This window comes from Salmo trutta, unplaced genomic scaffold (assembly GCF_901001165.1).
Source record: "Salmo trutta unplaced genomic scaffold, fSalTru1.1, whole genome shotgun sequence".
NCBI classification, from domain to species: domain Eukaryota; kingdom Metazoa; phylum Chordata; class Actinopteri; order Salmoniformes; family Salmonidae; genus Salmo; species Salmo trutta.
In genome coordinates this window covers 1-22680 of record NW_021822903.1, presented here as the reverse complement: position 1 = coordinate 22680, position 22680 = coordinate 1, and the positions used below count along the sequence as shown (strand labels likewise).

Here is a 22680-nt window from a genome sequence, read left to right as displayed (position 1 = left end):
AATCAACAGGCCATGTTAATATTTACATAGGTAATATTTTGGTGTCTGTGAATCCGGAGACACAGAGACCCCCAAAAAATCTACGGAAACAACATTATAGAAACGAGGAGAGTGAAAAAATCCTTGTTTAGCCCCTTAGGAATCCACAGTGTCTCAGGAATACTGCCAGAATGCCTCTCTTTGTTTTAGTTTACGTACGATGTCATCTCCTCTTGGGTGAAATGTGGATGATGTCACCTCCTCTTGGTGAAATGTGGATGATGTCACCTCCTCTTGGTGAAATGTGGATGATGTCACATCCTCTTGGTGAAATGTGGATGATGTCACCTCCTCTTGGTGAAATGTGGATGATGTCACATCCTCTTGGTGAAATCTGGATGATGTCACCTCCTTTGGTGAAATGTGGATGATGTCACTTCCTCTTGGGTGAAATGTGGATGATGTCACCTCCTCTTGGTGAAATGTGGATGTATTCTATGGATACAAAGCACAGGTAGGAAGGTAGCCATGGTTGGCCATCTATGACTGGCAAGGCAGACGAGTGAGATTCAACTCCAGGTTCTGCCCCCTTTAACCAGACAAGATGACGTCTGGTTAAAGGGGGTGGCAGTCCTCTGCCACCGAGCAAGTCTCTTCAGAGCAATAGTGACTCTGAAACCTCCCAAATACCAACACCCCTTTCTTAGGGGCCAACCTGCAGGAAGACGAGGCGGGGCTCGAGGGGGAGGAAGTCCACCGCCAGCACACCTGAGGAGGTCCAGTCAGAACGCAACAAGAACTTTCGGTGATCAACATATCTCCAGAGACTCTCACTGATGCCTACGTGTCAGTCCTGAGATATCACCAGAGACTCTCACTGATGCCCAAGTGTCAGTCCTGAGATATCACCAGAGACTCTCACTGATAACCAAGTGCCAGTACTGAGATATCACCAGAGACTCTAGCTGATAACCAAGTACCAGTCCTGAGATATCACCAGAGACTCTCACTGATGCCTACGTGTCAGTCCTGATATCACCAGAGACTCTCACTGATAACCAAGTGCCAGTCCTGAGATATCACCAGAGACTCTAGCTTATAACCAAGTGTCAGTCCTGAGATATCACTAGAGACTCTCACTGATAACCAAGTGTCAGTCCTGAGATATCACCAGAGACTCTAGCTGATAACCAAGTGTCAGTCCTGAGATATCACCAGAGACTCTCACTGATGCCTACGTGTCAGTCCTGAGATATCACCAGAGACTCTCACTGATGCCTACGTGCCAGTCCTGAGATATCACCAGAGACTCTCACTGATGCCTACGTGTCAGTCCTGAGATATCACCAGAGACTCACTGATAACCAAGTGCCAGCCCTGAGTAAAGGACGGTCTCTCTCCCCTTCTAATAGGATGGACCCTTTTGCATTAAAAGTTGACACTTTCGAATTTGTTTTCCATTACCATTTAAATAATTTATTCTGTGCTAATAGGCAACCACCAGGTAATGACAGTGTTTAGAAACTAAGATGCGTCTGGCAACCACCAGGTAATGGCAGTGTTTAGAAACTATGATGCGTCTGGCAACCAGCAGGTAATGACAGTGTTTAGAAACTAAGATGCGTCTGGCAACCACCAGGTAATGACAGTGTTTAGAAACTATGAAACATCTGGCAACCACCAGGTAATGACAGTGTTTAGAAACTAAGATGCGTCTGGCAACAACCAGGTAATGACAGTGTTTAGAAACTAAAATGCGTCTGGCAACCACCAGGTAATGGCAGTGTTTAGAAACTATGATGCGTTGCTGATAGTGCTGATTTTAATGCACAAACAACTTTTACTTGAAAGTCGAGTTTGTGCCTTATGCTAATTTGAGTCACTCTGTTCTCCTCTACTGACAGAGCATTATTTTACTAAACTGGCCCGCAAATCCTCTAAACAAGCAGGTCATATCAGTAATTATTAACAAAATGCTTGGAAGGAACTGAAAGACAATCCAGATATTGTGATAAAAAAAAGGCAGCAGCTACTCTTCCTGGGGTTTATTATGGATCCCCATTAGTTCCTGCCAAGGCAGCAGCTACTCTACCTGGGGTTTATTATGGATCCCCATTAGTTCCTGCCAAGGCAGCAGCGACTCTACCTGGGGTTTATTATGGATCCCCATTAGTTCCTGCCAAGGCAGCAGCTACTCTTCCTGGGGTTTATTATGGATCCCCATTAGTTCCTGCCAAGGCAGCAGCTACTCTTCCTGGGGTTTATTATGGATCCCATTAGTTCCTGCCAAGGCAGCGGCTACTCTTCCTGGGGTTTATTATGGATCTCCATTAGTTCCTGCCAAGGCAGCAGCTACTCTTCCTGGGGTTTATTATGGATCCCATTAGTTCCTGTCAAGGCAGCAGCTACTCTTCCTGGGGTTTATTATGGATCTCCATTAGTTCCTGCCAAGGCAGCAGCTACTCTTCCTGGGGTTTATTATGGATCCCATTAGTTCCTGCCAAGGCAGCGGCTACTCTTCCTGGGGTTTATTATGGATCCCCATTAGTTCCTGCCAAGGCAGCAGCTACTCTACCTGGGGTTTATTATGGATCCCATTAGTTCCTGACAAGGCAGCGGCTACTCTTCCTCGGGTCAAAACACATTAAGATACTTAAATTAAACGTAAAACAAAAGATAAGTACATCATATAACATACAGCACTACATATCTACAATACAAAATGTACAGTGAAGGAAAAAAGTATTTGATCCCCTGCTGATTTTGTACATGTACAAAGAAATTATCAGTCTATCATTTTAATGATAGATTTATTTGAACAGTGAGAGACAGAATAACAACAAAAAAATCCAGAAAAACGCATGTAAAGCAAGATTTAGTTGAAGTTTGTCCCAAATACAATGCTTTTAGTTTTTGAAATATTTAGGACTAACTTATTCCTTGCCACCTACTCTGAAACTAACTGCAGCTCCTTGTTAAGTCGCTGTAGTAGCTGACGTGTATAGTGTTGACTCATCATAGACACACTGGCTTTTCTACTCGACAAGTAACTCTTTATCCACAATATAGCAGCGGGTGTAAAGCCATAACACCTACGTTTTTACAGCAGCAGACTATGATCGATAATGTCAAAAGCCGCACTGAAGTCTAGCATGACAGCCCCCACAATCTTTTTATCATCAATTTCTCTCAGCCAATCATCAGTCATTTGTGTATGTGCTGTGCTTGTTGAATTTCCTTCCCTATAGGTGCTTTAACAAAGTACTGGTTAAAGGGTCTAAATACCTATGTAAATTAGAAATGTCAAAAAAGCATTTTTTTTATAAATAAGCAACAATTTATTAAGCCTGTTTTAAGCCTGTTGTTGAAAGTCTTTTGTGAAACATAAAATAGCATTGTATCTGATCAAACACAATTTTTTTTTAAACGTTACTAAGGGTTGGTAACCATGGCTACAGTTATTGACAAATAGACACACACCCCCACCCTTCGTCTTACCAGACGTAGCTGCTCTGTCCTGCCGAAGCACAGAGAAGCCAGATCCCCTCCGACTGAATCTGATTTATCTCTACAGAAAGTGTCCGATGTGCTCATTGAGCTCACAGAATGAAATGGAATTCAAACAATTCAACTGACCTGAGTTAATTAGTTGTTTAAAAACCCGAAAAATGACAGAAATGTAGTTTAATCGCTCAGCGTTACTGGAACATCCTCAAATGTGATCCAAATATACCAGATTCACAATATTGCCCCCTCTCATTTGTGTTCGCGTGCAAGCAATCTAAGCCTATTCTGTTACGCACAGCATGAGGAATGACCTTTGGTTCCCAGGCTTGCCCAATGGCAATTACAAGTGTGGCCATTGTGTACATTGTGACAACACGACCACGTTTTTTTACGTAAAGAGAGTTAAACCTGAGAAGAGGTAAACCTGAGAAGAGGTAAACCTGAGAAGAGGTAAACCTGAGAAGAGTTAAACCTGAGAAGAGGTAAACCTGAGAAGAGGTAAACCTGAGAAGAGGTAAACCTGAGAAGAGATAAACCTGAGAAGAGGTAAACCTGAGAAGAGATAAACCTGAGAAGAGATAAACCTGAGAAGAGGTAAACCTGAGAAGAGGTAAACCTGAGAAGAGGTAAACCTGAGAAGAGATAAACCTGAGAAGAGATAAACCTGAGAAGAGGTAAACCTGAGAAGAGGTAAACCTGAGAAGAGGTAAACCTGAGAAGAGTTAAAGAATACTAATCCAAAGCTTCATTAATTGTAGCACCACAAATGGCAATATACATTCTCAAATGCATCTGCAGGGCTGCTTCTATTGGTCAAACTAAACAAGCATTGAAACTTGGCGTCGCAGGACGTAAGGCTGCAATTAGCCATAAAAACATGCACTATACTACTTCACGCCACTGCAATCGAAGCCAACCATGGCTACATTCCTCCCTGCACTTTGTAGCCATAGAACACGTTCACATTTCACCAAGAGGAAGTGACATCGTACATAAACTAAAACAAAGAGAGGCATTCTGGCAGTATTCCTGAGACTCTGTGGATCCTAAGGTGCTAAACAAGGATTTTTCACTCTCCTCGTTTCTATAGTATTGTTGCCTTGTGTCACGCCCTGACCTTAGAGAGACGTTTATTTTCCTGTAGTTTGGTTAGGTCAGGGTTGTGATGTGGGGTGGGCAGTCTAGTTTGTCTATTTCTTTGTGTTGAGCCGAGTATGGTTCCTAATCAGAGGCAGCTGGCTATCGTTGTCTCTGATTAGGAACCATACTTAGGCAGACCTTTTTTCACCTTTAGTTGTGGAATCTTGTTTTTGTGTAGCTGCCTTTGAGCAGCCCCAGAACGTCACGTTTTCGTTGTGCTCCTGTTTTGTTGTTTGGTGAGTTTCATTTTCATTAAAAGATGTGGAATTCCATGTACGCTGCGCCTTGGTTTATTTATGATCGGGAGTTCGAAGATAGCGATCATGACAGAAGATCCCACCACAAGAAAGCAAGCAGCGTGCGCTTACTGGGAAGACGAGCTGGACCAGGGAGAACCAACATCGACGGAAGCACGAGAGGCAGCCCCCAAAATATTTTGGGGAGGGGTGAACATGGGGAGATTGGCAGAGTCAGGGTGGAGACCTGAGCCAACTCCCTGTGCTTATCGCGGGGAGCGAGTGACCGAGCAAGCACCGTGATATGCGGGGATACGCACTGTGTCGCCAGTGCGCAGCTACAGCCCGGTACGCTTGGTGCAAGCTCCTCACAGGTGCCGTGCTAGAATTGGCATTCAGCCAGGAAGAATTGTGCCACCTCAGCGTTCCTGGTCTCCAGTGCTTCTCTTCGGCCCAGGTTATCCTGCGCCAGCTCTACGCACGATACTCCCAGTTTACCAGCACAAACCAGTGCGGCCTGTTCCAACTCCGCGCACTTGCCGGGCTAAGGGGGGGGGGGGGGGTCCAGCCAGGACGGGTTGTGCCAGCCATACGCTCCAGACCTCCAGTGCGCCTCCACGGCCCAGTATATCCTGCGCCAGTTCTACGCACTGTGTCGCCAGTGCGCCTGCACAGCCCAGTTCGTCCTGTGCCAGCGCTCTGCCCTTGCCGGGCTAAAGTAAACATCCAGCCAGGACGGGTTGTGCGAGCCCTAAGCTCCAGACCTCCAGTGCGCCTCCACGGCCCAGTATACCCTGTGCCTGCTCTGCGCACCCGGTCTCCAGTGCGTCTCCCCAGTCCGGTGAGGCCGTTTCCGGCTCCATGTAAGAAGCCTCCAGTGATGATCCATGGTCCGAAGCCTCCAGTGATGATCCATGGCCCGGAACCTCCAGTGATGATCCATGGTCCGAAGCCTCCAGTGATGATCCATGGCCCGGAGCCTGTAGGGATGATCCATGGGACGGAACCTCCTGAGACGGCCCGCAGTCCGGAGCCTCCAGCGACGGTCCCCAGTCCGGAGTCTTCAGTGGCGGTCGGCAGTTCAGAGCCTCCGGCGATGTTCCACGGTCTGGTTCCTCTGGCGACACAGAAGCGGGGGGATCAGCGGGTGGAGTGGGGGCTACGCCCTGAACCAGAGCCGCCGCCAAGTATAGATGCCCACCCGGACCCTCCCCTATAGGATCAGGTTTGCGGCCGGGGAGTCCGCACCTTTCACGCCCTGACCTTTCACGCCCTGACCTTAGAGAGACGTTTATTTTCCTCTAGTTAAGTTAGGTCAGGGTGTGATGTGGGGTGAGCAATCTAGTTTGTCTATTTCTTTGTGTTGAGCCGAGTATGGTTCCTAATCAGAGGCAGCTGGCTATCGTTGTCTCTGATTAGGAACCATACTTAGGCAGCCCTTTTTTCCACCTTTAGTTGTGGGATCTTGTTTTTGGTGTAACTGCCTTTTGAGCAGCCCCAGAACGTCACGTTTTCGTTGTGCTCCTGTTTTGGTGAGTTTCATTAAAAGATGTGGAATTCCATGCACGCTGCGCCTTGGTTTATTTATGATTGGGAGTTCGAAGATAGCGATCGGGACACCTTAATTTTTTTGGGGGGTCTCTGTGTCTCTGAATTCCTCAGGAGGGATGATAGAGTTGGACGGCAGCCCCCCCTGCCATTAAGCCCCATCCCTGGCATCTGTCCAGGTCTCTCTTTACGACTCTAAGTTAATTGAAACCCCAAACAGACTGGCACAGATGGTAATGATACCCTCACACACAAGGCAATGACACCTACTACTGCCATATAAAACAGATTTACTGACGGCTGTATAATAGACCTTTGTATTCTATTGTCCTCTCCTGGTGACATCAGATTCGGTCGTTTTTCAGTACCATGGACTGCTCATGTTTCAGAACCATGGACTGCTCATGTTTCAGAACCATGGACTGCTCATGTTTCAGAACCATGGACTGCTCATGTTTCAGAACCATGGACTGCTCATGTTTCAGAACCATGGACAGCTCATGTTTCAGTACCTTGGACTGCTCATGTTTCAGTACCATGGACTGCTCATGTTTCAGTACCATGGACTGCTCATGTTTCAGAACCATGGACTGCTCATGTTTCAGAACCATGGACTGCTCATGTTTCATAACCATGGACAGCTCATGTTTCAGTACCTTGGACTGCTCGTGTTTCAGTACCATGGACTGCTCGTGTTTCAGTACCATGGACAGCTCGTGTTTCAGTACCATGGACAGCTCATGTTTCAGAACCATGGACTGCTCATGTTTCAGAACCATGGACTGCTCATGTTTCAGAACCATGGACTGCTCATGTTTCAGAACCATGGACTGCTCATGTTTCAGTACCATGGACTGCTCATGTTTCAGAACCATGGACTGCTCATGTTTCAGAACCATGGGACAGCTCATGTTCATTACCATGGACTGCTCATGTTTCAGTACCATGGACTGCTCATGTTTCAGTACCATGGACTGCTCATGTTTCAGAACCATGGACTGCTCATGTTTCAGTACCATGGACTGCTCATGTTTCAGTACCATGGACTGCTCATGTTTCAGAACCATGGACTGCTCATGTTTCAGTACCATGGACTGCTCATGTTTCAGAACCATGGACTGCTCATTTTTCAGAACCATGGACTGCTCATGTTTCAGTACCATGGACTCCTCATGTTTCAGAACCATGGACTGCTCATGTTTCAGTACCATGGACTGCTCATGTTCATTACCATGGACTGCTCGTGTTTCAGAACCATGGACTGCTCATGTTTCAGAACCATGGACTGCTCATGTTTCAGAACCATGGACTGCTCGTGTTTCAGAACCATGGACTCCTCATGTTTCAGTACCATGGACTCCTCATGTTTCAGAACCATGGACAGCTCAGAACCATGGATGTTTCAGAACCATGGACAGCTCGTGTTTCACAGTGATAGACAGATTGTGTTTCAGAACCATGCACAGATCGTTTTTCAGAACCATGGACAGATCGTGTTTCAGAACCATGGACAGATCGTGTTTCAGAACCATGGACAGATCGTGTTTCAGAACCATGGACAGATCGTGTTTCAGAACCATGGACAGATCGTGTTTCAGAACCATGGACAGATCGTGTTTCAGAACCATGGACAGATCGTGTTTCAGAACCATGGACAGATCGTGTTTCAGAACCATGGACAGATCGTGTTTCAGAACCATGGGCAGATCGTGTTTCAGAACCATGGACAGATCGTGTTTCAGAACCATGGACAGCAGCTCAGTTAACAAACCCACTGTACCACACTTACCATTAGCTCTCCTTAGGACGGCTGTCCTAGCTCTCCATTAGGACGTCTGTCCTAGCTCTCCTTTAGGACGGCTGTCCTAGCTCTCCATTAGGACGTCTGTCCTAGCTCTCCTTTAGGACGGCTGTCCTAGCTCTCCTTTAGGACGGCTGTCCTAGCTCTCCATTAGGACGTCTGTCCTAGCTCTCCTTTAGGACGGCTGTCCTAGCTCTCCTTTAGGACGGCTGTCCTAGCTCTCCTTTAGGACGGCTGTCCTAGCTCTCCTTTAGGACGGCTGTCCTAGCTCTCCATTAGGACGTCTGTCCTAGCTCTCCTTTAGGACGGCTGTCCTAGCTCTCCATTAGGACGGCTGTCCTAGCTCTCCTTTAGGACGGCTGTCCTAGCTCTCCTTTAGGACGGCTGTCCTAGCTCTCCTTTTGGACGGCTGTCCTAGCTCTCCTTTAGGACGGCTTGTCCTAGCTCTCCATTAGGACGTCTGTCCTAGCTCTCCATTAGGACGGCTGTCCTAGCTCTCCTTTAGGACGGCTGTCCTAGCTCTCCTTTAGGACGGCTGTCCTAGCTCTCCTTTAGGACGGCTGTCCTAGCTCTCCATTAGGACATCTGTCCTAGCTCTCCTTTAGGACGGCTGTCCACCCCTTTCTTAGAAGACTGAAAGGTTGAAAAATAGAACCTGCGTACGGCAGTGTGTCTAGAACTAGGTTCTGGTTTTGGCAGGAACAACTATGGTTGGCTTAATTAAATGGTTTAATTGCTGTTTGTGATATATGACTGTCTCCTCTCTCTACCAACCAGGAGGAAGAGGAGAAGCTGAGCCTTGATGACAACGTCCTGTTGGATGAGGACTTTGAGGCTGGGTACGAGGCTGGAGAAGAGGAGGAGGAAGAGATGGAGGAGGAAGAGGAGGAAGAATGAAGAGGAGGAGGAGAGCAACAAGATGAAGATTCTTCGTCACATTGCGGGCGTGGCGTCTAAAGTGAAGGAGATCATTGGGAATCTGATAACCACCCGCAGGAAAAGTGGTGGTCACTATACTGCTAGGACTCACAGGTCAGTGTTTCTCAGTGAGAGAGAGGAATCAGCCCCCCCCCTTTGCACTATAGTCATCACTCACACTCTCTCAATGTGTACAAACACTTATTTTTGACTGTTAGTTATATTTATTGATATCACTATAGAGCCGTTCCACCTCAAAAAGCATGTTTCAGGAATGCTTATCTTATCTGTTTCTAACTACAGAAACAATTTCATAAAAATCTGACATGGTGGGTGTCATGTCTTGCTGAATTGAATGACCTTATACCCAAACTAGCGCCAACAGATGTTGTCAGGAAAAGCTCCTGGTCCTATCCAATACAGTATACTTCAATGCTGCCATTTCAACCACGGTGTAGCCAACTGTGTATATGTGTATATATATATATTATATATATAACTGCTTCTCTAATTGATTGATTGATTGATATCTAAGTGTATCTGTGTCCACCAGGTGTAATAGTGTTCTCGCTGACATCTGCGGCCTAGTTCTTTGTCTTCCTATAGATCCGTAAATATCAGTGTATCCGTTTGCATCTATCTATATGTATCGTTATGCTTTTTGTACTGTTTCCACCAGGTATCACGCTGCCCCTCCCTGACGTCGGCAGTCTACTTCTTCGTGTTCCTGTTCCTGTGTACGTGGTGGTCGTTCTGGCCGCACCTTCGATACCCTCATCTTCAGCTGTATGTGTGTCCTCATGGCCATATTCAGCGCTGGACCACCTGGTCGTCCTCTACCTCTATCAGTTTCAGTTCTTCCAAGAGAGCATCCCTCCAGAGGACAGCTACATTAGGTTAGATACCGTCTGTCTGTCTGTCTGTCTGTCTGTCTGTCTGTCTGTCTGTCTGTCTGTCTGTCTGTCTGTCTGTCTGTCTGTCTGTCTGTCTGTCTGTCTTGCTCTCTCTCTGTCTGTCTGTCTTGCTCTCCTGTCTGTCTGTCTGTCTTTCTCTGTTCTGTCTGTCTGTCTTGTCTGTCTGTCTGTCTGTCTGTCCTGTCTGTCTGTCTGTCTGTTCTGTCTGTCTGTCTGTCTGTCTTTCTTTTGATGACAGATATTTAGTTAACCTGGCTACTGTGGCTGCTAGGTGTTTACTATACAGCTCAACTCCAGTTAACTGCGTGTATTCAGTAAATCTGCAATTTCATAGTAAATATGAACTTTCACCATTTACTAAATGTAAACAGTATCGACACGTCCCAAGCAGAAGCCAAAATCCACTTGTAGAAATCTACCAGGCTTCTAAACGTAGTGTATTCTTGTTCCTCAATACTTACTGGCTGTAACATATGTTGTCATTATATTTTATGTATACGATGGGATGGGATAGGGAGACCATTAGTTGTTTATGTGGAGGTTGCGGATAAGTGGAAAGGTTGAATTCCTAATCGACCCTTAACCCCCCCCCCCCCCTTTACATCTGAAACAATTGGATCAGTGTTAGCAATATAGTAAACTCCCACCCAGTCTGTGCCATGATTGCAGAAGCTACTTATTTAGGTAATGTATTTTAGCAGTGTTGCCCTTGTCACTGTGTCCTTGGCAAGATAGCCTTGTTTCTGGAGAGTATTGATTATAATGTCTTTAGTCTGCTGGCCTTACATACAGCAGTGTGTCACGTCCAATACTATTATGGCTATCTATAGCATTAGCATCACCTTATATAGCACCTGTCACCTTGTATACCATTAGCATCACCTTATATAGCACCTGTCACGTTGTATGCCATTAGCATCACCTTATATAGCAACTGTCACCTTGTATACCATTAGCATCACCTTATATAGCACCTGTCACCTTGTATACCATTAGCATCACCTTGGATACCATTAGCATCACCTTATATAGCACCTGTCACCTTGTAGTACCATTAGCATCACCTTATATAGCACCTGTCACCTTGTATACCATTAGCATCACCTTATATAGCACCTGTCACCTTGTATACCATTAGCATCACCTTATATAGCAACCTGTCACCTTGTATACCATTAGCATCACCTTGTATACCATTAGCATCACCTTATATAGCAAACTGTCACCTTGTATACCATTAGGCATCACCTTATATAGCACCTGTCACCTTGTATACCATTAGCATCACCTTTATAGCACCTGTCACCTTGTATAACCATTAGCATCACCTTATATAGCACCTGCACCTTGTATACCATTAGCATCACCTTGTATACCATTAGCATCACCTTATATAGCAACTGTCACCTTGTATACCATTAGCATCACCTTATATAGCAACTGTCACCTTGTATACCATTGCATCACCTTATATAGCAACTATCACCTTGGTATACCGTTAGCATCACCTTATATCGTGACTATCACCTTGTATACCATTAGCATCACCTTGTATACCATTAGCATCACCTTGTATACCATTAGCATCACCTTATATAGTGACTATCACCGTTGTATACCATTAGCATCACCTTATATAGTGACTATCACCTTGTATACCGTTAGCATCACCTTATATAGCACCTGTCACCTTGTATACCATTAGCATCACCTTATATAGTGACTATCACCTTGTATACCATTAGCATCACCTTGTATACCATTAGCATCACCTTGTATACCATTAGCATCACCTTGTATACCATTAGCATCACCTTGTATACCATTAGCATCACCTTGTATACCATTAGCATCACCTTATATAGTGACTATCACCTTGTATACCATTAGCATCACCTTGTATACCATTAGCATCACCTTGTATACCATTAGCATCACCTTGTATACCATTAGCATCACCTTGTATACCATTAGCATCACCTTGTATACCATTAGCATCACCTTGTATACCATTAGCATCACCTTGTATACCATTAGCATCACCTTGTATACCATTAGCATCACCTTGTATACCATTAGCATCACCTTGTATACCATTAGCATCACCTTGTATACCATTAGCATCACCTTGTATACCATTAGCATCACCTTGTATACCATTAGCATCACCTTGTATAGCACCTGTCACCTTGATGGTCCCCCATTTCCTTCCTTTCACTTTGCACAAGGAGGGAGAGGATACTCTTTGTGTATTGACAAGCTGCCTTCTGAAAGACAAACTCATTGAAATGACTTGCTTTCATCCACTTAAGATTGCCTTTAATGGCGGCTGTTCTGGCTGTGTAACAGATTAGAGTGAAATGAATATTTGTAGGTGCGACAGCCTTTCGCGTTATTCACGCTTTGACTCATAGAACGACATAAAGACGCGTACAGTTCAATTTAATTTCTCACTCACATTTACATTACATTTTAGTCATTTAGCAGACGCTCTTATCCAGAGCGACTTACAGTAGTGAATGCATACATTTCATTATTTTTTTATTTTTTTTTGTACTGGCCTCCCGTGGGAATCGAACCCACAACCCTGGCGTTGCACACACCATGCTCACTTGGTCGTAAAGTCTTTAACGAAGCACTAATAATTAGTCAACGGATATAAAAAGCCACTTCTGATGTTAATTTAAGTAGTTCATCTTTCTGTTCTGTTAATCTTGGTTGACTTTCCACAGCCTCTGAGATATGTCAGTGTCCCTGATGGCGTCTTGCGTGAGTGATGCGTTAAAAACCTTGGCCCCCAATGAGCTGATGAACAGAGTCCTAGTAACTGTGACTGTGTCTGAATGGCACCCTATTCCCTAAATAGTGCACAACTAAACAGTAGTGTACTACAGTATATGGGGAATAGGGTGCCACATGTCCTCTTCCACAGTATAGTTTACTACACTACACTACACTACACTACACTACACTACACTACACTACACACTACAGTACACTACACACTACACTACAACACTACACACTACACTACACTACACTACACACACCACACTACTACACACCACACTACACTACACTACACTACACTACACTACACTACACTACACTACACCACAGTACACTACAACACACTACACTACACAGTACAACACCCACTACAGTACACTACACTACACTACACTACACTACACTACACACAGTACACTACCACACTACACTACACTACACTACACTACACTACAACACTACACTACACTACACTACACCACAGTACACCTACACTACACTACACTACACTACACTACACTACACTACAGTACACTACACTACAGTACACTATACTACACTACACTACACCACAGTACACTACACTACACTATACTACACTACACCACAGTACACTACACTACACTACACTACACTACACTACACCACAGTACACTACACTACACTACACTACACTACACTACACTACACTACACTATACTACACTACACCACACCACACTACACTACACTATACTACACTACACTACACTACACTACACTACAACACACTACACTACAACACACTACACTACAACACACTACACTACTACACTACACTACACTACTACACACTACACTACACTACACACTACACTACACTACACACTACACTACACTACACTACACTACAGTACACTACACTACAGTATAGTACACTACACTACACTACACACTACACTACAGTACACTACACTACAGTACACTACACTACACTACACTACACTATAGTACACTACACTACAGTACACTACACACTACACTACACTACACTACAGTATAGTACACTACAGTATAGTACACTACACTACACTACACTACACTACAGTATAGTACACTACACTACAGTATAGTACACTACACTACACTACACTACACTACACTACAGTATAGTACACTACACTACACTACACTACACTACACTACACTACAGTATAGTACACCACAGTACACTACACTACAGTACACTACACTACAGTACACTACACTACACTACTACACTACACTACACCACACTACACTACACTACACTACACTACACTATACTACACTACACTACACTACACTACAGTATAGTACACTACACTACAGTATAGTACACTACACTACAGTACACTACACTACAGTACACTACACTACAGTACACTACACTACACTACACTACAGTATAGTACACTACACTACAGTATAGTACACTACACTACACTACACTACACTACACTACACTACACTACAGTATAGTACACCACAGTACACTACTCTACACTACACCCAACCCTCCGTGTCCTAGCCTACCAGGGAAACTCACCCACTCCCTAAATAAGTGCTGTGCAGTCCTGGGTTCAAATACTATTTGAAATCTTTCAAACAGTGTTACGTTTTTCTCTAGTCTTCCTGGAGTACCGTATGGGCGTGGTTTGGAATTTCCCGACAATTCTATTGGTTCCATTGCTCAAGCTAAAGCTGAATCAAGCCCATATAAAGTATTTCAAATTGTTCTGAATAATATTTGAACCCATGTCTGCTATAGTGTTGTTTTTGTCCCCATGATACAATAGGCTAACATCTCCGGAGTCCTAATTGTGTGTGTTGACAGTAGGTCTGGCCTTGCTGCCTGGCTGGCTGTGTGGCGGTGCTGAGTGAGGGTGGTGAAAGACTTAGCTTCCACATTGCTTTCCTGCCTCCTCAGCTTACAATAGACCGATTTTGGGGTGAAATGCCCCTAGCTTACAGATCTGGGATCAGCTTTACTTCCCCCAATCCTTACCCTAACCATTAGTGGGGGGAAACAGTGTCCTAGGGGAAATTTCAACTCTACACCACAATAGATCAATCCCCTTTCTCTGATTTCTTTCCCACGTCTCCCTGGAGTGAACACGGCTGCACTTCATGGGTTTAAAAAAAAAAAACGGATTGTGTGAAGGGATATGAATGCTTAGTTAAACACCAATCACATTGTTTTGATATCGTTTGACGGGGAGAGAACATGTGCACACTTCAGGGAGAAGGGGGGAGGAAGGGAGTGGGACACTCAGGTCATGTGACCTGCTATTACCAGCTGCAGGAAGTAGTATGGAGGGAGGGGTGAGGCGGTATAACTGGTGGTAACTCTTATTCCACAGGGGCTGCATCTCAATACTCTAGAGTGACTTCATCTCCTTGTCTCCTGTCCTTCATCTGCGTTGATGTAACAGAACTGGGCAGGTGGAAGGAAACGGAGTCTGACTGTGTATATGACCCTGCATTTACATAAAGGTCCTGTCCCTACATAAAGCTCCTGTCCCTACATAAAGATCCTGTGACCCTGCATATAGGTCCTGTCCCTACATAAGATCCTGTGACTCTGCATATAGGTCCTGTCCCTACATATAGGTCTTGTCCCTACATAAAGCTCCTGTCCCTACATAAAGCTCCTGTGACCCTGCATAAAGCTCCTGTCCCTACATAAAGGTCCTGTCCCTACATAAAGATCCTGTCCCTACATAAATCTCCTGTCCCTACATAAATGTCATGTCCCTACATAAAGCTCCTGTGACCCTGCATAAAGGTCCTGTCCCTACATAAAGCTCCTGTCCCTACATAAAGGTCCTGTCCCTACATAAAGGTCCTGTCCCTACATAAATCTCCTGTCCCTACATAAAGGTCCTGTCCCTACATAAAGGTCCTGTCCCTACATAAAGGTCCTGTCCCTACATAATGGTCCTGTCCCTACATAAAGGTCCTGTCCCTACATAAATCTCCTGTCCCTACATAAAGGTCCTGTCCCTACATAAAGGTCCTGTCCCTACATAAATCTCCTGTCCCTACATAAAGGTCCTGTCCCTACATAAAGGTCCTGTCCCTACATAAAGGTCCTGTCCCTACATAAAGGTCCTGTCCCTACATAAAGGTCCTGTCCCTACATAAAGGTCCTGTCCCTACATATAGGTCTTGTCCCTACATAAAGCTCCTGACCCTACATAAAGATCCTGTGACCCTGCATAAAGCTCCTGTCCCTACATAAAGGTCCTGTCCCTACATAAAGGTCCTGTCCCTACATAAAGGTCCTGTCCCTACTAAAGGTCCTGTCCCTACATAAAGGTCCTGTCCCTACATAAAGTTCCTGTCCATACATAAAGGTCCTGTCCCCACATGAAAAAAAATTGGAAATGTCAATTTAAAGCGTTTAAAACCAAGATATGGTCACTATTGCCAGGGTTCTCCCCAAATAAGAGGGTCTCTGTGCCACCTTGTCGGCTTGTCTGCAACAAAATATGTAACGTTTTTTTCAGAGCAAATGTATTTAGTAACGATGAAGTAACTGTCTTTGATGGCCAATGACATTGTTATGAATATGCAAAACAGGCCGTTCAAATTCAGAGCGTTGCCATGTTCCTCGATGAATGATGGCACTGACTGTAAGTCGTTCAGGATAAGAGCATCTGTGTCACAGGTGTCGATGAAAGGGGGACCAAAACGCAGCGGGTAAAGTGCTCCTCTTCTTTTATTATTTAAATAAAGAGAACACTTAAACAACAATCACTAACCGACAATAAACAGTTCCGTAAGGCACATAGGCTATACCGAAAACAACCACCCACAAAACCACAGGGAAAAACAGGCTGCCTAAGTATGGTTTCCAATCAGAGACAACGATAGACAGCTGCCTCTGATTGGAAACCATACCTGGCCACACATAGAAAAAGAAACATAGAAATAGAAAACTAGAACCAAAATCCCCTAGAACCAAAACCCCAAAACACACAAAACAAACACCCCCTGCCACACCCCTGACCAAACTACAATTACAAATGACCCCTTTTACTGGTCAGGACGTGACAATCTGCTAAATGACTAACATGCAAATGTGCATTTTAGCAGTAGGATATCTGGACACAGAGCACCCCGACCATAGAATAATACAAACTTTATAACGTCAGTCAAACAAAAGTCAAAGGACCAAAGTTGCTTAGCTTGCTAGATAACCTCCTTCAACAAAAGACATAATATTTCCTATATTGGCTAAATCGAGTTGATGATTAAACAGATAGCAAATCAGCTCATGAATAACAGGGTTCGAGTGAAGAGTGGGAATAGTTTTAACCCTTTAGAGTCAATGTCCGCGGGACCGCGGAAATCTAATTAGCATAATGAAAAATATCCCCATCAAAATCCGTCAGTTTAAGGTAGAGATATCTGTTTTCCATCGAATGCGTCTCAATCCACCTCATCTGCTGATGTCGCAACTCCACTTCTGAGGTGAAAGGTGACAAGAGCCAGAGCGGTTGTTCGTCAGACCATGAGACGTCCCGAAAATTGGTCTTCTCACAAAAAACGTCTGTAGCGTCACAAATTATGACCTCTGTTATGAAAGATGAGACTCTCACGAACACGATGGCGTTCTCCGTTTTGCTCTGTAACCTCACAAGCGTCTTGGGACACTTTTTTTAAAGTCAGTATATCTGATCTGCCAACTTCTGTAACTTCCGTAGTGTTTGAACCGTCACCTTTCCCTTCAGTGGAAAGGTGAGTCTTTCAGTAGGACGCCCCAACAAAGCCTCACAAGACTAGTCTGAAGGTAGCTGGGTACCAATTTAAAAAATGAATCGATTCCTTAAGGGGTTAAAAAACTCCTAATCAAATACTGTAGCTAAATGATCCTTGCTACGACAATTTTAAAACAATCCCATATGTTAGTTTAGTACAAAACCCCCCTCCCTGCTTAGACTCTAGAGGGTTTTACTATCAAGGTATCTTAACAGGGACCAACTGTTTTATAAAATATCAATTTCTACTCTCATACCGTTTGTTGATCATACATTCTTTACCGACGCTCTCATATGGGCAGTAGGATACAGCACAGAGAAGCTCTCATATTGACAGCAGTAGGAGACAGCACAGAGAAGCTTTCATATTGACAGCAGTAGGATACAGCACAGAGAAGCTCTCATATTGACAGCAGTAGGAGACAACACAGCGAAGCTCTCATATTGACAGCAGTAGGATACAGCACAGAGAAGCTCTCATATTGACAGCAGTAGGAGACGACACAGAGAAGCTCACATATTGACAGCAGTAGGAGACAACACAGAGAAGCTCTCATATTGACAGCAGTAGGAGATAACACAGAGAAGCTCTCATATTGACCGCAGTAGGACACAGCACAGAGAAGCTCTCATATTGACAGCAGTAGGAGACAACACAGAGAAGCTCTCATATTGACAGCAGTAGGATACAGCACAGAGAAGCTCTCATATTGACAGCAGTAGGAGACAGCACAGAGAAGCATCATATTGACAGCAGTAGGAGACAACACAGAGAAGCTCTCATATTGACAGCAGTAGGAGATAACACAGAGAAGCTCTCATATTGACCGCAGTAGGACACAGCACAGAGAAGCTCTCATATTGACAGCAGTAGGAGACAACACAGAGAAGCTCTCTATTGACAGCAGTAGGATACAGCACAGAGAAGCTCTCATATTGACAGCAGTAGGAGACAGCACAGAGAAGCTCTCATATTGACAGCAGTAGGAGACAACACAGAGAAGCTCTCATATTGACAGCAGTAGGAGACAACACAGAGAAGCTCTCATATTGACCGCAGTAGGAGACAGCACAGAGAAGCTCTCATATTGACCGCAGTAGGAGACGACACAGAGAAGCTCTCATATTGACCGCAGAGAGAGACACAGAGAAGCGGAGGACATGTTATAGAGGTATTTTGACATGCACAGACCAGTGACGTGATAATGCAACCCTGTGGATTACAGAATAAAGTCAGGAATTTTCCATGCGAGACGGGAGTCAGGATTTTAGGTTTTCAGTGGGACTGGATAGGGAAATAGTTTAGGCGGACAGAAGGAGATAGAACTTACCCTCGTGCCTCTCTGAATTCTCTCTCTGAACCTATGGTCCCGTGTGGCTCAGTTGGTAGAGCATGGTGTTTGCAACGCCAGGGTTGTGGGTTCGATTCCCACGGGGGACCAGTACGGTGGAAGAAAAAACAAATGTATGAAATGTATGAAATGTATGCATTCACTACTGTAAGTTGCTCTGGATAAGAGCGTCTGCTAAAATGACTAAAATGTAAATGTAAATGAATTGTTAACAGACTTCATGTCTGTGGACAGAGATGCCTACGTAGTGAATTGTGCTTAGGCCTATCAAATTTGTGACTGTCTGAAGAGTCAAAATGACATGTTCTTTTACTATACTGTAGGGGTTTCCTGTACGGTTTATTTACTGCGTTCGGGTCACGTGTGCAGTCCGGCGGTGTCAATTATGCGTGTGCTTTTTTTAAAATTCATGGCGACTTTGTAAGAAGTCAAAGAAAGTGCATGACCCTCTAGCTTCGTGGTCAATGAAATGACATTGCTGATCTAAGTATTCCTTGTTTTATCTTTCAACCACTACGGCTTCCATGTAACAACTTACTTGGACAATGTGAAATTGTATTTTGTGTTCATTTGAATCTAACATTCCATTTTGAAGAGTGTTTCCCGAGACAATCTGTAACGCCCTGGCCATAGAGAGGGGTTTTGTTCTCTATTTTGGTTAGGCCAGGGTGTTACATGGGTGGGCGTTCTATGTTTATTTTTCTATGTTGGTTTGTTTCTTTGGTTTGGGCCGTGTGTGGCTCTCAATCAGGAACAGCTGTAGTTCGTTGTTGCTGTTTGAGAGTGATACATAGGCAGCCTGTTTTTCCTTTTGGGGGGTGTGGGTGATTATTTTCTGTCTAGGTTTGTGTTAATCCTGACAGGACTGTTTGGCTGTCGTTTTCGTGTTTTGTTTGTAGTGTTCATTCGTTTATTAAAATCCTTTATGATGAACACATCCTCCGCTGCACCTTGGTCTCATTGCGACGACGGTCGTTACAAAATCCTAGTCGGCACCTTCTCTCCTCCTGGCTTTGGACTGACTGAGATCAATATTCTGGGTTCTGAGAACTTATTATCGGTAATAATATAATATACTGCTGGTTAGTTATTATTGGCTGATGCACCCGACTTATCAATTCAGACCAATTAAACTCCTATTGGAAAAACTAGTCTGGCCAACTAAATAGATCTACAGTGCTTTAAATAATATAACTTTTAACTTGAGGCTCTTGTGTGTGTGTATATAAACAAAAGTTATGTTTGCTTTGGTCCCTTGTAGTCTTAACAACATTTACATTTTAAAGTCCTTGCATTAAAAATACTGCTGTTTGCAGTCAATAGAGGACCTACCGTATACCAGTCGGTTTCTACATTTATTTTTACTTAAAAACTGTATGTAAACTGTATAAATACAGTCAGTATATTGTAGGACTGTATCTAACCTTTATTTAGGTGCTATAATTCTCAATGAGGTTACATCTATTTGTCAATAGAGTCCTGGTCCAATATTGTCTCTGTCTTTTCTGTCTTTTTCTCTCTCTCTTCTCTCTCTTCTCCAGTCTGTTCGGCATCTCCTCCATCATCCAGACTGACTGCTCCTCTACATGGAGGATGATAGTTAACCCTGTGCTGGCCTGGCACCACTTTCTTAACCCCATTATGCTGCTGCTGCTGTACTACACCTTGGCCACTCTCATACGCCTCTGGCTCCAGGAACCTATAGAGGTAGGTAACACCCTGGTATCTCTCATACACCTCTGGCTCCAGGAAGAGGTAGGTAACACCCTGGTATCTCTCATACTCCTCTGGCTCCAGGAACCTATAGAGGTAGGTAACACCCTGGTATCTCTCATACGCCTCTGGCTCCAGGAACCTATAGAGGTAGGTAACACCCTGGTATCTCTCATACGCCTCTGGCTCCAGGAACCTATAGAGGTAGGTAACACCCTGGTATCTCTCATACGCCTCTGGCTCCAGGAACCTATAGAGGTAGGTAACACCCTGGTATCTCTCATACGCCTCTGGCTCCAGGAAGAGGTAGGTAACCCTGGTATCTCTCATACTCCTCTGGTTCCAGGAACCTATAGAGGTAGGTAACACCCTGGTATCTCTCATACTCCTCTGGCTCCAGGAAGAGGTAGGTAACACCCTGGTATCTCTCATACTCCTCTGGCTCCAGGAACCTATAGAGGTAGGTAACACCCTGGTATCTCTCATACTCCTCTGGTTCCAGGAACCTATAGAGGCGATAGGTAACACCCTGGTATCTCTCATACGCCTCTGGTTCCAGGAACCTATAGAGGTAGGTAACACCCTGGTATCTCTCATACTCCTCTGGTTACAGGAACCTATAGAGGCGATAGGAACACCATAAAGATACAACCCATAAACATAGTAGGGAACATAAGCCATAGAATGGACATAGAATGGACAACATTTTTCTAAATTCTAGAACGGAATGGCTATCAATTCTGCAGTAGAATGGACATGGTTCTGAATTCAAAATGTATATTCAAAACTACACCACCAAGGACACCTTTATCTATGATGTGATGGTACAGTCTCTCTCTCTCTCTCTCTCTCCCAAGCATCTACGCGCTCTCGCTCTCTCTCTCCCAAGCATCTACGCTCTCGCTTCTCTCTCTCCCAAGCATCTACGCTCTCGCTCTCTCTCTCTCCCAAGCATCTACGCTCAGCTCTCTGTAGGTTCTGTACTGTAGGTCCTGTACTGTAGGTCCTGGGTAGTAGGTTCTGTACTGTAGGTTCTGTACTGTAGATTCTGTGCTGTAGGTTCTGGCTAGTAGGTTATGGCTAGTAGGTTATGGCTAGTAGGTTCTGGGTAGTAGGTTCTGGGTAGTAGGTTCTGGTAGTAGGTTCTGTACTGTAGGTTCTGTACTGTAGGTTCTGTACTGTAGGTTCTGGGTAGTAGGTTCTGTACTGTAGGTTCTGTACTGTAGGTTCTGGGTAGTAGGTTCTGTACTGTAGATTCTGTACTGTAGGTTCTGGGTAGTAGGTTCTGTACTGTAGGTTCTGGGTAGTAGGTTCTGTACTGTAGGTTCTGTACTGTAGGTTCTGGGTAGTAGGTTCTGGCTAGTAGGTTCTGGGTAGTAGGTTCTGTACTGTAGGTTCTGTACTGTAGGTTCTGGGTAGTAGGTTCTGTACTGCTGGTAGAACATGGTGATGGTCATCACATGAAACAGACTGAAGATGTTATGTTTCCACTAGTCAATCAGACCATGTTGGAGAGTTTTGATTAGATATTCCTTTTTTCAACAGGAGGATGATGAAGAAGAGGAGGGAGAGGACGGAGAGGAAGAGGAGGCGGTTGGGAACGGCACCAGGAACTCTGCAGACAAGAGGAGACAGCTGTGGTGGAAAGCTCACCAACGCACAGAGGAAAGAAACGTAGGGAGACGGTGACTCGCGTAACGTTCAGGCTTTTCTCTTCATCTCACCTGGTGTGTTAATGCATTAGGAAAAATATTGATCATTGGGAAGAAAGTTCAGCGGTACATATAAAAAGGGCAAGCTGTGGTGGAAGGCTCATCAATGGACAAGAGGATAGAAACTTCGGACAACCATTATATAACGTCTGACCTTGCTTTATTTCAGAATGAATACATACTTTATTAATGCATTATAACGATTGATTATCGGGTAGATTGTGAAGCGTAGTTGAGCAATAAAGGCCCAGATGATATGACGTGTAACACTCCATGACCTTAATTCA

General features: G+C 44.5%; 1 protein-coding gene and 1 long non-coding RNA gene across 2 annotated transcripts in view; both read left to right on the top strand.

The window, feature by feature from the left end:
• LOC115186298 (uncharacterized) overlaps nucleotides 1-9098 on the top strand; it is a 28379-nt gene extending 19281 nt beyond the window's left edge. The window contains exon 3 of the long non-coding RNA XR_003875672.1: nucleotides 8989-9098. This is a non-coding gene — a long non-coding RNA (uncharacterized LOC115186298). The remainder of the gene's footprint in view (nucleotides 1-8988) is intronic.
• Nucleotides 9099-9130: 32 nt separating this feature from the next.
• Nucleotides 9131-22472, top strand: LOC115186297 (piezo-type mechanosensitive ion channel component 2-like). The gene is made up of 4 exons (XM_029745967.1): nucleotides 9131-9257; nucleotides 9809-10025; nucleotides 20510-20675; nucleotides 22227-22472. The coding sequence occupies exons 1-4, from the start codon at nucleotides 9131-9133 to the stop codon at nucleotides 22368-22370; spliced, it is 654 nt and encodes a 217-aa protein (XP_029601827.1). The 3' UTR covers nucleotides 22371-22472.
• The last annotated feature ends 208 nt before the right edge of the window (nucleotides 22473-22680 follow it).

Excerpts from the sequence above, each read along its gene's own strand:
- LOC115186297 (XM_029745967.1), top strand. The coding sequence starts at position 9,131 with ATGAAGATTCTTCGTCACATTGCGGGCGTGGCGTCTAAAGTGAAGGAG. Across the intron at positions 10,026-20,509 it reads CCAGAGGACAGCTACATTAG|TCTGTTCGGCATCTCCTCCA; the intron begins GTTAGATACCGT and ends TCTCTTCTCCAG. Across the intron at positions 20,676-22,226 it reads GGCTCCAGGAACCTATAGAG|GAGGATGATGAAGAAGAGGA; the intron begins GTAGGTAACACC and ends TTTTTTCAACAG.